This window comes from Marmota monax, unplaced genomic scaffold, assembly GCF_021218885.2.
Source record: "Marmota monax isolate L192 unplaced genomic scaffold, Marmota_monax_Labrador192_F-V1.1 WCK01_AAM20220418_F8-fsc00048, whole genome shotgun sequence".
NCBI classification, from domain to species: domain Eukaryota; kingdom Metazoa; phylum Chordata; class Mammalia; order Rodentia; family Sciuridae; genus Marmota; species Marmota monax.
In genome coordinates this window covers 467667-482965 of record NW_026694895.1, presented here as the reverse complement: position 1 = coordinate 482965, position 15299 = coordinate 467667, and the positions used below count along the sequence as shown (strand labels likewise).

Sequence of the window (15299 nt, the reverse complement as noted above, 5' to 3'; positions counted from 1 at the left end):
GGGGCATCTATGTATGTCAAACAAACTCTTCTCAAATACAAGAACCAAATAGACCACAACACAATAATACTGGGTGACTTTAATATACCTCTCTCACCACTGGATAGATATTCCAAACAAAAACTAAACAAAGAAACTATAGAACTCAATAATTCAATCAATAAATTTGACTTACAGACATACATAGAACATTCCATCCATTAATGAGCGAACATACTTTCTTCTCAGCAGCACAGGGATCCTTCTCTGAAACAGACAATATGTCATGCCACAAAGCAAGTCTTAGCAAATACAAAATAGAGATACTACCTTGCAGTCTATCATACCATAATGGAATGAAATTAGAAATCAATGATAAAAGTAAAAAGAGAAGCTACTCCAACACCTGGAGACTAAACAATACAGTATTGGACAACACATGGGTAACAGAAGACATCAGGGAGGACATAAACAAATTCTAATTCATGGTGGGGTAGGGAGGGGGAGCATGAGAGGAACAGATGAACTCTAGATAGGGCAGAGGGGTGGGAAGGGAAGGGAGAGGGCATGGGGTTAGAAATGATGGTGAAATGTGATGGACATTATTGTACAAAGTATGTATATGAAGACGTGAATTGGTGTGAATATACTTTGTATTCAACCAGAGATATGAAAAATTGTGCTCTATATGTGTAATGAGAATTGTAATGCATTCCTCTGTCATACATATGTAAAATTTTTTAAAAAAAATTCTTAGAGGTAAATGAGAATTCCAATATAACTTATCAAAATCTGTGGGACACTATGAAGGCAGTGCTAAAAGGAAAGTTCATTGCATTAAGCTCATTCATTAAATGAAGAAAAAGACAGCAAATAAACAACCTGACATTAGATCTCAAAACTGTAGAAAAAGAAGAACAAATCAACTCCAAAAGTAGTAGAAAACAGGAAATAATTAAAATCAGGGCAGAAATCAATGAAATTGAAACAAAAGAAACAATTCAAAAAATTGACAAAAAAGGAGGGAAAAGCTCAAATTACTAAAATTTGTGATGAAAAAGGAAATATCATGACAGACACTGTTGAAATACAGAAAACAATTAGAAACAATTTTGAAAATTTATACTCCAGTAAAAGAGAAAAACTTGAAGGCACCAACAAATTTCTAGAGGCATATGATCAACCCAAACTGAGTCAAGAGGACATACACAATTTAAACACATCAATTTCAAGCAAGGAAATAGAAGACACCATTAAAAGGTCTGGGACCAGATGGATTCATAGCTGAGTTCTATAAAACCTGCAAAGAAGAATTAATACCAATACTCCTCAAATTATTCCATGAAGTAGAAATGGAAGGAACCCTTCCAAACTCATTCTACAAAACTAGTATCATCCTGATACCAAAACCAAGCAGAGACACATCAAGGAAAGAAAATTTCAGACCAATATCCCTGATGAACATTGATGTAAAAATTCTCAATAAAATTCTGGCAAATTGAATACAAAACATATTTTTGAAAAATAGTGCACCATGATCAAGTGGGGTTCATTCCAGATATGCAAGTATGGTTCAATATACAGAAATCAATAAATATAATTCATCACATCAATAGACTTAAAGATAAGAATCATATGATTATATCAATTGATTCAGAGAAAGCATTTGACAAAATACATCATCCTTTCATGTTCAAAACACTAGAAAAACTAGGGATAGTAGTGAAATATCCACAGATCCCAAACCCGGAATGAACCACACGAGACACTGGCTGCAAAAAGCAGGAGGCGTTTATTCTCACACAGGCGCCTGCGGGTGCACAGCAAAACCTCAGCCGGAGCTTCGATGAGCTGGCACACCGGGCTTTGGGGTATAGATCTTTTATATGGAACAGGTGGGTTAGGTCTTAGCTTAGCACAGCAACAGCCTTCCTATTGGTCCCTCTGAATTCAGCAGTTGAGTCACCTAGGGGGGTAAACTTGTTTTTCAACTTTTTGTTCTCAGAAAAACCATAAAATTGCATTCTGTCCTTTCAGTTCCTGTTTTTAAACCTAGTTCTCAAGTTTAACCAGTAGGACTGTCTAAAAGGAACATCTTGTGATAGGGGGCCCGTTAGGGTTATCTACATGGAACATCTTGTGGTAACATTGTGCAACACCTGAGGTGCTACATGCTGCTGGAGGGGTTTTGACATGGGGGTTGGGTGAGGGAACATCTTGCAGCTTCAGGGCACAGGGGTTAGTTTTCCTAATGTTGGGCCTGGGGCCTTGGGGTCCTTCATTCCCCCCTTTTTTTTTTATATCATGGATATAATCTTATATCCATTGACCCATCTGCTTGGATTCCAGCATTATTTCAGCTGACGGCTCAGCATACTGGTTGGGGGTTGGTATTTACTATTAATCTAATTTTGAATAGGACCCCAGGGTCATAGGCAGTTTTATGATATACTCTCAGGCCCCATTGTTTTTTTTTTTTTTTTATCTAATCTTTTGATGCTTTGCCTGCCTGAGTAAAGGTAATGTTTAAGGGGTTGCAGGCAAATGCGGTACATGGCCCTGCCCCGTACCATTTTAGGCTCCTGCAAGAGTCGGCAGAAAGTGGGGGATCCTGTTTTTTTTTTTTTTTTTTTTTTTTAAATTATATTTTTTGTCCCTAATAATACTTGTCATGTCTGGCTCACAGATTGGTTGGGGTTAACTGATATGGGGAAGACACAGCACAAAGCAAGAAAAATTAACAGCGAGTGAGTCTTATCTTTAGCGGATTTTGGGTACGTTGCAACTTCCATTCTGGATCCGGAGAGGTGTCTGCGGACTCCTGTGGATGTGCAGTCTTCACGTGGGAAGCATGGATCTAAGCAGCGATGCCGTCCACTTTGAGTGCAGTAGGAGTGGTCAGCAGGATAGTGTAGGGTCCTTTCCACCGCGGTTCGAGGTTCCTGCTCTGGTGCCTGCATACCCAGACGGTATCTCCGACCTTGAAGGGATGTGGCAGCAAGGGGGTTTTAAGTTCCTCTTTGTATGCTGCGGCTAGAGGCTTCCAGACCTCGTTCTGGACCAATTGCAAAGCATGCAAATGAGTCTGCATAGATGGGGTGAGGGAGGCATAGGTTTTAGTTTTATAAAAGTTAATAGCGGGAGGTGGGGCACCGTACAGGATTTTAAATGGGGTTAGTCCATGTGGGCCTGGGGTGTTTTGGGCCCCATACAAGACTAAAGGTAGGAGTTGTACCCAGTCTCTAGTGCCAGTTTTAAGTGTCAATTTAGTTAAAGTCTCCTTAATGGTTCTATTTACCTTTTTTACCTGTCCTGAACTTTGGGGTCTATAACCATAATGTAATTTTTAATTAATCTCCAATGTATTGGCTACCGCCTGACTTACCTGGGAGACGAAGGCAGGCCCATTAAATGTTTTTTTTTGGGTCCTCATTATCAGGATCAAAGGGAGTAAACCTCCGATAAGCCTTTTTTAATTTCTCTAAGAAGGCTGTCGGAGTTTTCTCTGACCCCTGGATAGTCTGTCTTACCTGAGCCAAATTGGTGGGCTGTCGCCCTGCTCCATGGAGACCCCCCTGCTCCATGGAGACCCGCTATGAGTAACTGGCGATAGAGATGTAGGTGGTTCTCACCTGCTTCAGTCGCATAGTCCCAGTTTGGCCGGGTTAAAGGAAAAGCTTCGTTAATCAAATTTGTGAGTTGGGTGGGGCGCCCGTCGTCCCCTGGCACATTTTTGCGAGCTTTCAAAAGAGCCTTTTGTTTTTCCTCTGTGTCTAATAGAGAAATCTTTAATTCTGCTACTTAGGGCTGGATAACCATATTAGCAAACATCAAGTCTACCTGTGTTGTCTAGAAATAAAAGCCTTAGACTAAAACTATTCTAGTAGTTCCTTTGACAGTTATCAGGCATTTCTGTCTAAGAATCTCTCTTGTAGCCTCCAGTCTATTTATTTATGGAAGTTATATTTAATTATTATTATTATTTAAGATGTCTAGGAACAGCTGTGCTTTGGCTTTGACTGTCTTTGCTAAGTGTTTAAGATGAAGCAAGTCAAACTGACTTTTGTTTCTACCTATTGTTTACAGTCAGCTGAGTTATCCTGGGAGTCCTCGGGAACTTTATAGCAGTTTTTCAGTTCTGCTAGTGCCATTTGCGCTAGGATGGGTCCAGGCCTTGTTTGACCATATGGCTTCCCTCAGAAGCATCAGGGATGTCTTTCTTTTTTAATGACCCTCCTCTTTACAGCAAATGCACCATTTGGCTTTCTGTCCTCCACTGGTCTCATTAATCTCCCTGCTCAGGAGGTTATGTGGCCTAGAGTTGCTGAGCCCTTTGGAGAAGTCCCCTATTTCCTGATTCAGACTGACTCAGAGGGCAAGAGCCAAATATTGGTTTTCTTGGCCCTTTTAATTTAACTAATTTTAAAAACTTGATCTTAAACATCCAGCAAATAAGTTAACAGCCTTATATTAAGAGCACTGGGCTTTAATGTCTATCTCTCTATCCTGTAGGTGATAACTCTTTATCTTATGTTGACCCAGGTTGTGTTCTTAAAGCAATACCTCTTTAGAATATTAATAGGCAATCCTTAAACCATCTATAAGCAAACTACAAAACAAAACTAACTAGGGTAAAAACATATTTAGCTTATATAATAGCTACCTTGAATTCTGGCAAGGTTATACATCATAATTTCCTGTTTGAGATCCTAGTAATCTTGGCAAAAACCTACTTTTGGACACAACTTTAACTGTACTGAAATCTGGCTTACTTTTTTTATAGCCATTTTCACATGTAGTGAGATGGGACAGAGCCTTATCTCAAGTAAGGCAGGGCTCTTTATAAATCTCAAGTACTATAGTTCTGAAGCTGATCATTTTACAAAGTTTACATAAATTGTTGTTCAAGTTTACATGAACATTAGCTAACACAACATAATATCACACCTAAAATATGAATTAAAGGCTGAAAGCTTTTAACTTTTTGTAGAAAAGTAGTAATGTACTTTTGTGTTTTGCAATTAAACCTTTACACAGATTAGGCTCTTATTAACTTAAAAATACATAAATTGTATCTTAGAGTAGAAAGTAACATGGAACTGTACATATCTTATTGATAACAAGTTCAGTTATAGAACACAAATGATATAATGGAATTTTTAACATTTTTTTTTTTTAAGCCTAAAATTACCATACAACTTTAGAACACCAGCTTGATATAATGTTCTTTTGAAGCTTTTACCTTACAGACTTGTATACCTGGAAGATATGAACACATTAATAACACCATAATTACATAAATTTTTTTTTTGTTCACATTTTGAAACAATACTTGTAAACTTTTAAATTTAAGCAGAGTTAACATTTTATTAGGGCCTTTTTGAACACCTAGAGAAACTTATAAGCTTAATTTTGAGGACATCTTTACTTTTATCTGTTTACCCAATCTAAATTGAACCGTTTGAATCACGTGAATTAAAGATATTTGGATCTATTTTTAATTTTTTTTTTTCAGGCTACCCAGTTCAAAATTGAAACTTTTAAAATTTTTTATCTCAAGTATTTAAGTTTTTTAGCATGAACTATCTGAAATCAAACTAAACAATTGTTTAAACCCAACTTTTAACTGCAAGATAGTGCAATGCTTTAGAAACCCATTTAGATACCAGATTGTTACAATAAAAAATTATTATTATTATTATTATTATTTTTTTTTTTAGACACACATTTAACCTAGATTATTTTTAAGAAACAATCAGACAACCAGATAAGAAAATATCTCTCCAGGTTTTGAACTTTTATTTAATTATGACTTTTATCAGTGGCACCATAGACTTTCCTATGAGTGGACCAGATGTTTTCACGTAGGGGCAACTATAGGTGTAAAATCAAGGGTCTCAGTGTGACTGGCTTTATTGCATTCAGTGTCCCTTTTTTTTTAAGTAAACAGAGATTAAGTAAACAGATCCTTAAGATGTAGATAAGGACCCAGGGAACTCCCCAGAGCTAAATGGCTCTGGCAGCTGCTGGGAGTCCCTTAATCCTATCTTTCACCCACAGGATCAGTTCCTTTAGTTTAGGTATTTTTTTTTTTTTCTAACTTGTTAGTAGCCAGCTCCCAAAAAGTCCATCCTCTGCTTGCAGTTGTTTCAAGTGCTAGGCTTCCCCAAGAAAGCAGAGTGGGAACTCCTTAAAAGTCCCCTTGAGAGTGTCAAAATTTGTGACTGAAAATTTGGTTCCCATCTCTAAAGCCAATTAACATTAATTTAATAATGAGGACAGGGCTTTGAGAAAAGTCAAAGCGAGATGTCAAAGTTGTTAAATCCCCAGCAGGCATCTCTATTTGCACTCAAGCCGGTTATGGGGGGGGGAAGAAAACATTGCTTCCCTAGTCTCAGTATTTAGCCTTAGATAGAATTTATCATCCGCCTTGGGCTGCATTTCCAAGCAGCCCGACTCCAGGAAGACCCGTTCGCTTCCTGGGGTGGAGGGGCCGGGAGGAACAGGGACGGGACAGATCCGCCATACCGCCGGGTGGAATCCTCCCGGCGGACTGCGTGGATCCCACCCATGCAGGAGGGGATTCGCAGAGGTCCTGAAAGGTTAAAAGCCATGATCTGGATGGCCATGCGGCCCCGGCTGAAAGACAATCTCTGACTTTGCAAATTAGAGAGAGAGATGGAGGGACTCTCCTGGGGGCCATTTAACTTCGAGGGTGGGCCAATATTGGCCACTCCGTGGTACAGAGTGTTACCCATTTTTTTCTTTTTGACTGTCACGGACAGGTTGTCTGCCCGATCTTGAACGTCTTGCCAATGATCTAGAGTTAGGCTCAAAGGGGTTGTTAGTGATTGTCCCATGTTATTCTCAGAGAGGAAATAGAGAGACAGACACAATGACACAAAAACGAAACCAAACAGTGAGATCGCTGCGCGGCTTCGGTGGAAACCGAACAAATCAGATGGCCTGGGAGAAGTTTGTACTTCTTTGTCGCCTACAAAAATGGTGTAACCCTCGGAAACACCGGGGGCCCCAAAGAAATGGACCCTTCTGATCCCTGGGACGTCTCCCAGGGTGGCAGGGGAGAAGTCCGAGTTCGTCAACTCCTTCTCAAGCTGCCTCAGAATACTAAATGACAGAACTGCCTCAGAATACTCAGAATACTAAATGACTATGCCTAGGATCATATAGTCTTACAGACGCTGCGCGGAACAAAGAACAGATAACCAACAGGACAACAAGACAGTCAGTTTGAGCTGGCCAGCTTACCTCCCAGTGATGTCGGGTGTCCTCCGGATAGGGACCGGGATCGGAACCGGAACCGGGATCTTGGATCTCGGTGGAACCTCCACAATGAAATATCCACAGATCCCAAACCCGGAATGAACCACACGAGACACTGGCTGCAAAAAGCAGGAGGCGTTTATTCTCACACAGGCGCCTGCGGGTGCACAGCAAAACCTCAGCCGGAGCTTCGATGAGCTGGCACACCGGGCTTTGGGGTATAGATCTTTTATATGGAACAGGTGGGTTAGGTCTTAGCTTAGCACAGCAACAGCCTTCCTATTGGTCCCTCTGAATTCAGCAGTTGAGTCACCTAGGGGGGTAAACTTGTTTTTCAACTTTTTGTTCTCAGAAAAACCATAAAATTGCATTCTGTCCTTTCAGTTCCTGTTTTTAAACCTAGTTCTCAAGTTTAACCAGTAGGACTGTCTAAAAGGAACATCTTGTGATAGGGGGCCCGTTAGGGTTATCTACATGGAACATCTTGTGGTAACATTGTGCAACACCTGAGGTGCTACATGCTGCTGGAGGGGTTTTGACATGGGGGTTGGGTGAGGGAACATCTTGCAGCTTCAGGGCACAGGGGTTAGTTTTCCTAATGTTGGGCCTGGGGCCTTGGGGTCCTTCAGTAGGAATATCCTCAACATTGTAAAAGCTATCTATGTGAAATTACCCAAGGCCAACATCATTCTAAGTGGAGAAAAATTGGAAACATTCCCTTTAAAAACTGGAACAAGACAGAGATGCCCTCTTTCAATACTTCTATTTAACATAGTCCTTGAAATGCTAGTCAGAGCAATTAGACAGATGGAAGAAATTAAAGGGATATAAACAGGAAAAGAAGAACTCAAACTATTAGTATTTGCTGATGACATGATTCTATACTGAGAGGATCCAAAAAACTCCACCAGAGAACTTCTAGAGTTAATTAATGAATTTAGCAAAGTAGCAGGATATAAAATAAATATCTATTAATCAAATGCATTTCTATGCATCAGTGATGAATCCTCTGAAAGAGAAATTAGGAAAACTACCCTATTCACAATAGCATCCAAAAAATATTTGGGAATCAACAAAAGAGGTGAAAGACCTCTACAATGAAAACTACATAACACTAAAGAAATAAATTGAAGAAGACCTTAGAAGATGGAAAGATCTCCCATGCTATTAGAGAGACAAAATTAATATTGTCAAAATGGCCATACTACCAAAAGCACTAGACAGATTCAATTAAAATTCCATTGTCATTTCTTATAGAAATAGAAAAAGCAATCATGAAATTTATTTGGAAAAATAAGACCTAGAATAGCCAAAGCAATCCTTAACAAGAAGAGTAAAGCAGGAGTCATCACAGTAGCAGACCTTAAAGTATACTACAAAGCTGTAGTAACAAAAGCAGCATGGTATTGGCACCAAAATAGACATGTAGACCAATGGTACAGAATAGAAGACACAGAGACAAACCCACATGAATACAGTTATCCAATAGTAGACAAAGGCACCAAAAACATACATTGGAGAAAAAACAGCCTCTTCAACAAATAGTGCTGGGAGAACTGGAAATCCAACTCAAAGTGGATCAAAGATCTAGGAATTAGGCCAGAGAACCCGTGCCCAATAGAGGAAAAAGTAGGCCCAAATCTTCATCATGTCAGATTAGGCCCCAACTTAACAAGATTCCTAAGTGCAAGAAATAAAATCAAGAATTAATAAATGGGATGGATTCAAACTAAAAAGCTTCTTCTCAGCAAAAGAAAGAATCAATGAGGTGAAGAGAGAGGCTATATCTTGGGAAAAAAATTTTGCCACACATACTTCAAATAGAGCACTAATCTCCAGGATATCCAAAGATCTCAAAAAACTTAAAACCAAAAAAACAAACAACCCAATCTCTAAATGAGCTAAGGAGCTGAACAGACACTTCTCAGAAGAGGATATATCAACAAATATATGAAAAAATGTCTGACATCTTTAGTAATTAGAGAAATGCAAATAAAAACTACTCTAAGATTTCATCTCACTCCAGTCATAATGGCAGTTATCAAGAATATATATAACAATACATGTTGGCGAGGCTGTGGGGGAAAGGGCATGCTCATTCATTGCTGGTGGGACTCCAAATTGGTTCAAGCAATCTGGAAAGCAGTATGGAGATACCTTAGAAAACTTGGAATGGAACCACCCTTTGACCCATCTATCCCACTCCCTGGTCTATACCTAAAGGACTTAAAATCAGCATACTATAGTAACACAAATCACATCAATATTTATAGCAGTTTATTTCACAATCGTTAAACCTAGATGTCCTTCAATGGATGAATGGATAAAGAAACTGTTGTATATATACACAATGGAATATTACTCAGCATTAAAAGAGAATAAAATTGTGGCATTTTTAGGTAAATGGATGGAGTTGGAGAATATCATACTAAGTGAAGTAAGCCAATTCCCAAAAAACAAAGGCCATATATTCTCTCTGATAAGAGGATGCTGATCCATAATGGGGGGGACATGGGAAAAACTGAGGAACTTTGATGGAGCAAAGGAAAGGGAGGAGTGGGGAGGGGGTATGGAGGTAGGAAAGATGATGGAATGAGATGGACATCATTACCCTTGGTACATGTATGACTGCACATATGGTGCTATGCTATATGGTGTGCAACCATAAAAATGTAAAATTGTACTGAAATTGTTTACAATGAATCAAAATGCATTCTGCTGTCACATATAACTAATTAAAATTTTAAAAAAGAACAAAAGTAGAAAACATAAAAAAAAGAAGTAAAATATATCAGCAAGTTTTACACACTGAACTCCATCTCCCTAAATCACAGAATGAGGACTGTGTTTCTATCAACAATATGACAGTTTTTCTGAGAATTATTAGTCAGATGTAATCCTGATATTTTAAAGTTCCTCCTCACTGTTCTCTTATTGACCTGCAAGTACTGGATCCAAAAATTACCTGGATCTACAGAATTTTATCAGAGGAGTTAAACTTACAAATGATAGACCCTTTTAAGGGTCTAATCAACTCACTTAGCCTTCAGAAATTATCCAGTTCACTTTTACAGAGGACAAAAGATACCCTTGTGGAGGTTAAATGTCTGACTTTCCAAAGGTCAGACACTATTTAAAGAAGAGTTAAGAATAAACCCCTGGTCTATGACTTCTAGTCCTTAGTACTTTTTGCTATGTTATGATATGGCTATTTATTTCCTGTTACGTAATGCAGATTAATCTGATCTTCTTTTTCTTCTTTTTAACTGAACTTCTGAATCAGCTAATCTTTATAATTACTGGGATAGGAAGTGAAAGGCTGAAATGACTCTGTAATCAAAGAAGCTCCCTGCCATGAAGGATGATCCTATTAGAAGCTTGTCCCCTAATGCTGGGACTTCACATCTGTCCTGTTTCCCAGCCCTTTCAATTCCTGTGATGCTTTTTACTTTCCCAGATAGTCTTAGAACTGTCCAGGCAGCCTTTAACCACTACCTTTGCCTTGCCCTTTAATCTTTAGTTGTTTGGGGGTTCTTGTCTTCTTTCTTATTTCTGAACCATAGCATGGCTCATCTTCTGGTATCCTCTTGTATCTTGGTCTGTACTTGTTTATCTTGTTTCTTATTCATTGCTTGACTTCATAACCTTGAGCTCTGGCTTTGTTTTATTCTTGGTTCTCTCAGTAGAAGATTAGACTCAACTCAAAAGTCTTCAATATTTGGAAAATAAAGTGATTTTCACCCAGAAAGTCCTTAGTAATAACTAGCATCTCTCTCTTCAGATTCACTCTGCCACCATAGTGATTGGAGTTTGAGATAACTTCCCAAGAGTCACAGAGTAAATTTCCTAGAAACAGTGAACCTAATTGTATGAAGTGATCATGTCTCCCAAAGTATTATGTAAGTTCAGGAGAAACTTTTTATAGACTTTGTTTTTCATAGAAGTTTGAGGTTCATGCCAAAATTAAGGGGAAACTACTAAGAGTTCTGAGCAATTTTTTATATAGTTTCTAATTTAGGTAAATGTATTAGGGAAACTTATTAAAGAAAACTCACTATGACTTATGCTATAAAACTAAAGGTATGTCTTCAATTTATCATTTATAAAAAGATAACTAAGGAGCTAATTAAACTAGATAACTATGCCACTTATAGACTTATTAACTCTCCACTGGACAATGAAGTTCACCCTTCATTGCCTCCTGTGAGAAAATGCAGCTGGACCCCCTGTATCTCCTTTGCAGTTGGTAATATATTAAACTGTGTTGGAAAGGGGTGCTGGAAGGACACTGAAAAAGGAAAAAGCTTTCCTTCATGATTTCAGTTGTCCCTACCATTCACTGGCCAGCAGCACCCATATGGGCCACCCAATGTCACCTTTACTCTTGGAGCTCCAATGGAACCCATGCTCAGTTTCCCATCAATTTTCTAATCTATGATTAGATTTCCATTGAGTTTTACAAGCCTCCCAATGGCCAGCTTCCAGCTTTGGTCTGCCTGTACCCCCAGGAGCACTGAAGAACTCCACCAACATGCAGTGGGCCACAAGCACAGCAACTACAATGAAGACTGAATTCTAACCATGGGGAGGGGGAGCCCAAATCCAAACTGTTTCTTCCATGGGAACCTTCCTTCAGTCCTTGGGTATTCTTAAGAGTTCTAATCTCTTAATACAATAGGGATTTTCTGTCACAGCTTATAATTTTTCATATTAAGCTTCTCCTATTCAAATTACCATTTTGTTTCTGCCTTCTAATTGACCCTGATTGATACAGTAATCTTGGAAATATAATTTTAATCTCTCAGTGTACTCATACATAAAATGAGGAAAATGGATTAGTTAATATCAAATATCTTTTCTAGCTATAAAATTACTTGATTCTAGGAAATTATTTATATGTGGCATGAAAAAAATATATTATGAATAATGAGCAGCACTTTATAGTTGTGTATTGTTTTCCCAGCCTCAGTATCAGTAAATGGGTCTCCCTTCTCATCAGAATAATGTTTTCCTCCTCCTGCATCAAAATATTAATTCAGTATCTTTTCACACATACAGTGGGCCACCCAATATCATAAATCCTCTGTGAGAGTTTTAACTAGGAAGCTAACTTGGAACAAAATGCAGACATAGAGGTTTGTGTATAAAATGAAAGTTTGAAGTACATTATAGAAATAATTTTATCTGTTTGCAAATATAAATTTTGAATGGATACATTAAATATTTAAAAAAGTGCTCCCTCTGATATTGTTTATCCTAACACATTACAGAAGAATCCATTTACCACTCCCATCATCACACATTTAACATCTCCCTTTTACCTTTCTCTGTCTTTTTCTGACTGTTTAGCCATTAATTTCTTCAGTTCTTCTAGACGTTGAAGATCTCTCATTTCCATTTCTTGCCACTTCTGCTCTTTCTTAGCCCAGTATTTCCTTATCTATTGTATAAATGTTACATAAAATTTCAATGAGCAATAGATAATAACAAGAGAAAGCAATAACATTATCCATTGGTTCATATACCAAAGATTGAATTTAAATGGCATTTCATATTTTTTGTTTCTTATAACTGCCTGTAAAATATTGGCAACAGAAAAATAAATTAAAACATGTTTTGAGAAACTTCATGGTTTAACAATTTCTGCAGTGAAAATGTAACTTGTGCTGAGCCCAAGGTTTTAATCTATGGCTAAAATAATCAAATTTCAGGGAACCACAATAAAAGAATGTTACTGCCTCTAAAGCATATGACCTACCTGTTACTCAAGAATATTTTTATCCTCTTCTGATAATGCACTCTTTAACAAATACAGCATTAGAACTATTTTTACTTTTAAAGCATGGTTTTATTTATGCTAATGGACAGCAGGATGTTGAAAGCATTATGCTTCTGGGGAAGTGGCAGGAGATAGGTAGGAGGAAGGAGGGAAAGAACAAATTAGCAGGGTTGTGGTAGTCCTGACTTATGTGGTAAAATAAAGGTCAAGCTTCTCAAGTTTAAAAAGGTGAGTGCATTCTTCTTCCCAGGCCTATTTTATTTCTCTTCTCTTGAAATGGAGGCAGAAGGACAAAACCAAGTGATACATGTGCTATTTTCAGGGGACTAAAGCCATGATTCAGGATTCCCCAGTGTGATGAGGCAATTTAAGTTAATGTTTATTTTGCAGAGGCCCTTTTTACCACTCTGATAGGCCATGTTGTATCTGGGTCAAGAGACTGGGTTTTTCTGGTGGAAAAGTGAGTGGCACCTCAGTGATGAACACCAGCAGAAGGGGATGTTATAGAGGCTGGATTAGTGGCATTTCCCCTTTTGAGAGATGGATATGAAAATCTATGTAGTTTTCTGGGTTGCCTTAGCACCCTGGTCTCAGATTCCCAGGAGATCCATAATAAGCCTCCTAAATTCCATGGCCAGAGCTATAGCAACACTTCAGCCACAATAGTGACATTGGTTCAGTGCTTAATGACTATGTGGATAAGCTCCATATAAGGTGATACCCATTCCACAGGTGACCAGGGTCTGAGTTTAGGGAGAATGGAGAGAAAGCTGGAAAGATACAGCACTAAAGACAGTGTGTGAGAGAGAGGGGCTAGAGATGAAAGAGAGGGGCATCCCTGACTGACAAAGTCTGTTCCAGAGTTCTAACTGGTAAGTGCCAGGAATTCTCTTAATATCAAATATGAAGGTATTAACAATGATTATTTAATCTTATCTGGGAATTAAAAGGGATCTTTTTTATTCTTTATGCTTTTCTGTATTACTTTATTTTCTTTTACAGTGAGTATATCTTTCATTATCAGGAAAGAATAAAAATACTTCAAAAGTAAATTTGAAAAATAGATACTGAATTAAAGAACATTTTTCTCTACCTTGCAACGTATCAATAATGTTTTATTGCTCCCAGCATTGGCCATGGAGGAAAACTCAGTGGTCCTTTTGCAGACATTAACTTGACCATAAGCAGACTGACACATGATCACTGGGACTTTTGTGAATCTCAGGACAAATTGTTTCTATTCTTAACTCTCTGGTACCCTCAGCCATTACTACAGTGTGAGTCCCTCCCCTCTTTCTCCTTCTCTCTCCTTTCTTCCCCCTGCTCTCCTTCCCCCTCTCTCAATTTACTCTTTCACAGTGCATTCTCCAGGACCCTCTGGAAACTTGTATCATCATTCATAACATCTTCCACATCTTTAATCTTCAGAACATTACTTCCTTGTTTTGACTGAAATTCTCTTGAGTGAAGAATAGTCATATTCTGTTACCCCATGTGCAGAAGGGCTTGGAATAGTTTGGACATTTTCCTCATTATAACTGCTATTTTTTAATTAACTAAACTCCATGATTTATTTAAAATTCTTTAGATTTTACCACATGTGCTTTTACTATTCTAGAGTCTCATTATCTTATCATATTGATACTAGCATTTAAGAGCAAATTTGGCACCAGATTATATTTATACTCTCATTGCACTTGATTTTCTATTTTTTCATTTTTTAAAAAAAATTGTTATTTTTAGATATATATGACAGTAGGGTATTTTTGACATATTATACATACATGGGGTGAGACCCTTTACAATTTTGATCCCATTATTGTAGTTGAACTTGATATGGAATTACACTGGTCATGTATTCACATATGAGCACAAGAAAGTTATATCTGATTCATTCTACTGTCTTTCCTAATCCCATTTCCCCCTCCCTTCCCTGAATTCCCCTTTGTCTAACCCAATGAACTTCTGTACTTCCCCTTCCTACCCTCTCTTGTTATGGGTTAGCATCCGCATATTAGAGAGAACATTTGACCTTTGTTTTTTGGGGAGACTGGCTTATTTCACTTAGTATGATATTCTCCAGTTCTATCCATTTTACCAGCAAATGCCACCATTTCATTTTTTATAGCTGAGTAATAGTCCATTATGTATGTATACCACATTTTCTTTATCCATTCATCTGTTGAATGACAACTAGGTTGATTCCATAGCTTGGCTATTGTGAATTGACCTGCTATAAATATTGATGTGGCTGCAT

The 15299-nt window shown here is 38.0% G+C and overlaps 1 protein-coding gene and 1 long non-coding RNA gene across 3 annotated transcripts in view; both read right to left on the bottom strand.

The window, feature by feature from the left end:
• The window catches only part of Ccdc148 (coiled-coil domain containing 148), a 356434-nt gene that overhangs the window by 51787 nt on the left and 289348 nt on the right, over nt 1–15299 (bottom strand). For both annotated transcript variants that reach the window (XM_046426939.2, XM_058573466.1), the window contains exon 11: nt 12585–12703. In XM_046426939.2, coding sequence (XP_046282895.2) covers nt 12585–12703 — 119 coding nt within the window. The remainder of the gene's footprint in view (nt 1–12584; nt 12704–15299) is intronic.
• LOC131423500 (uncharacterized) lies at nt 1753–7885 on the bottom strand. Its single transcript, XR_009225161.1, has 2 exons — nt 7249–7885; nt 1753–3064 (listed from the first exon to the last, which is right to left on the bottom strand). It is a non-coding gene; the product is annotated as an uncharacterized LOC131423500 (long non-coding RNA).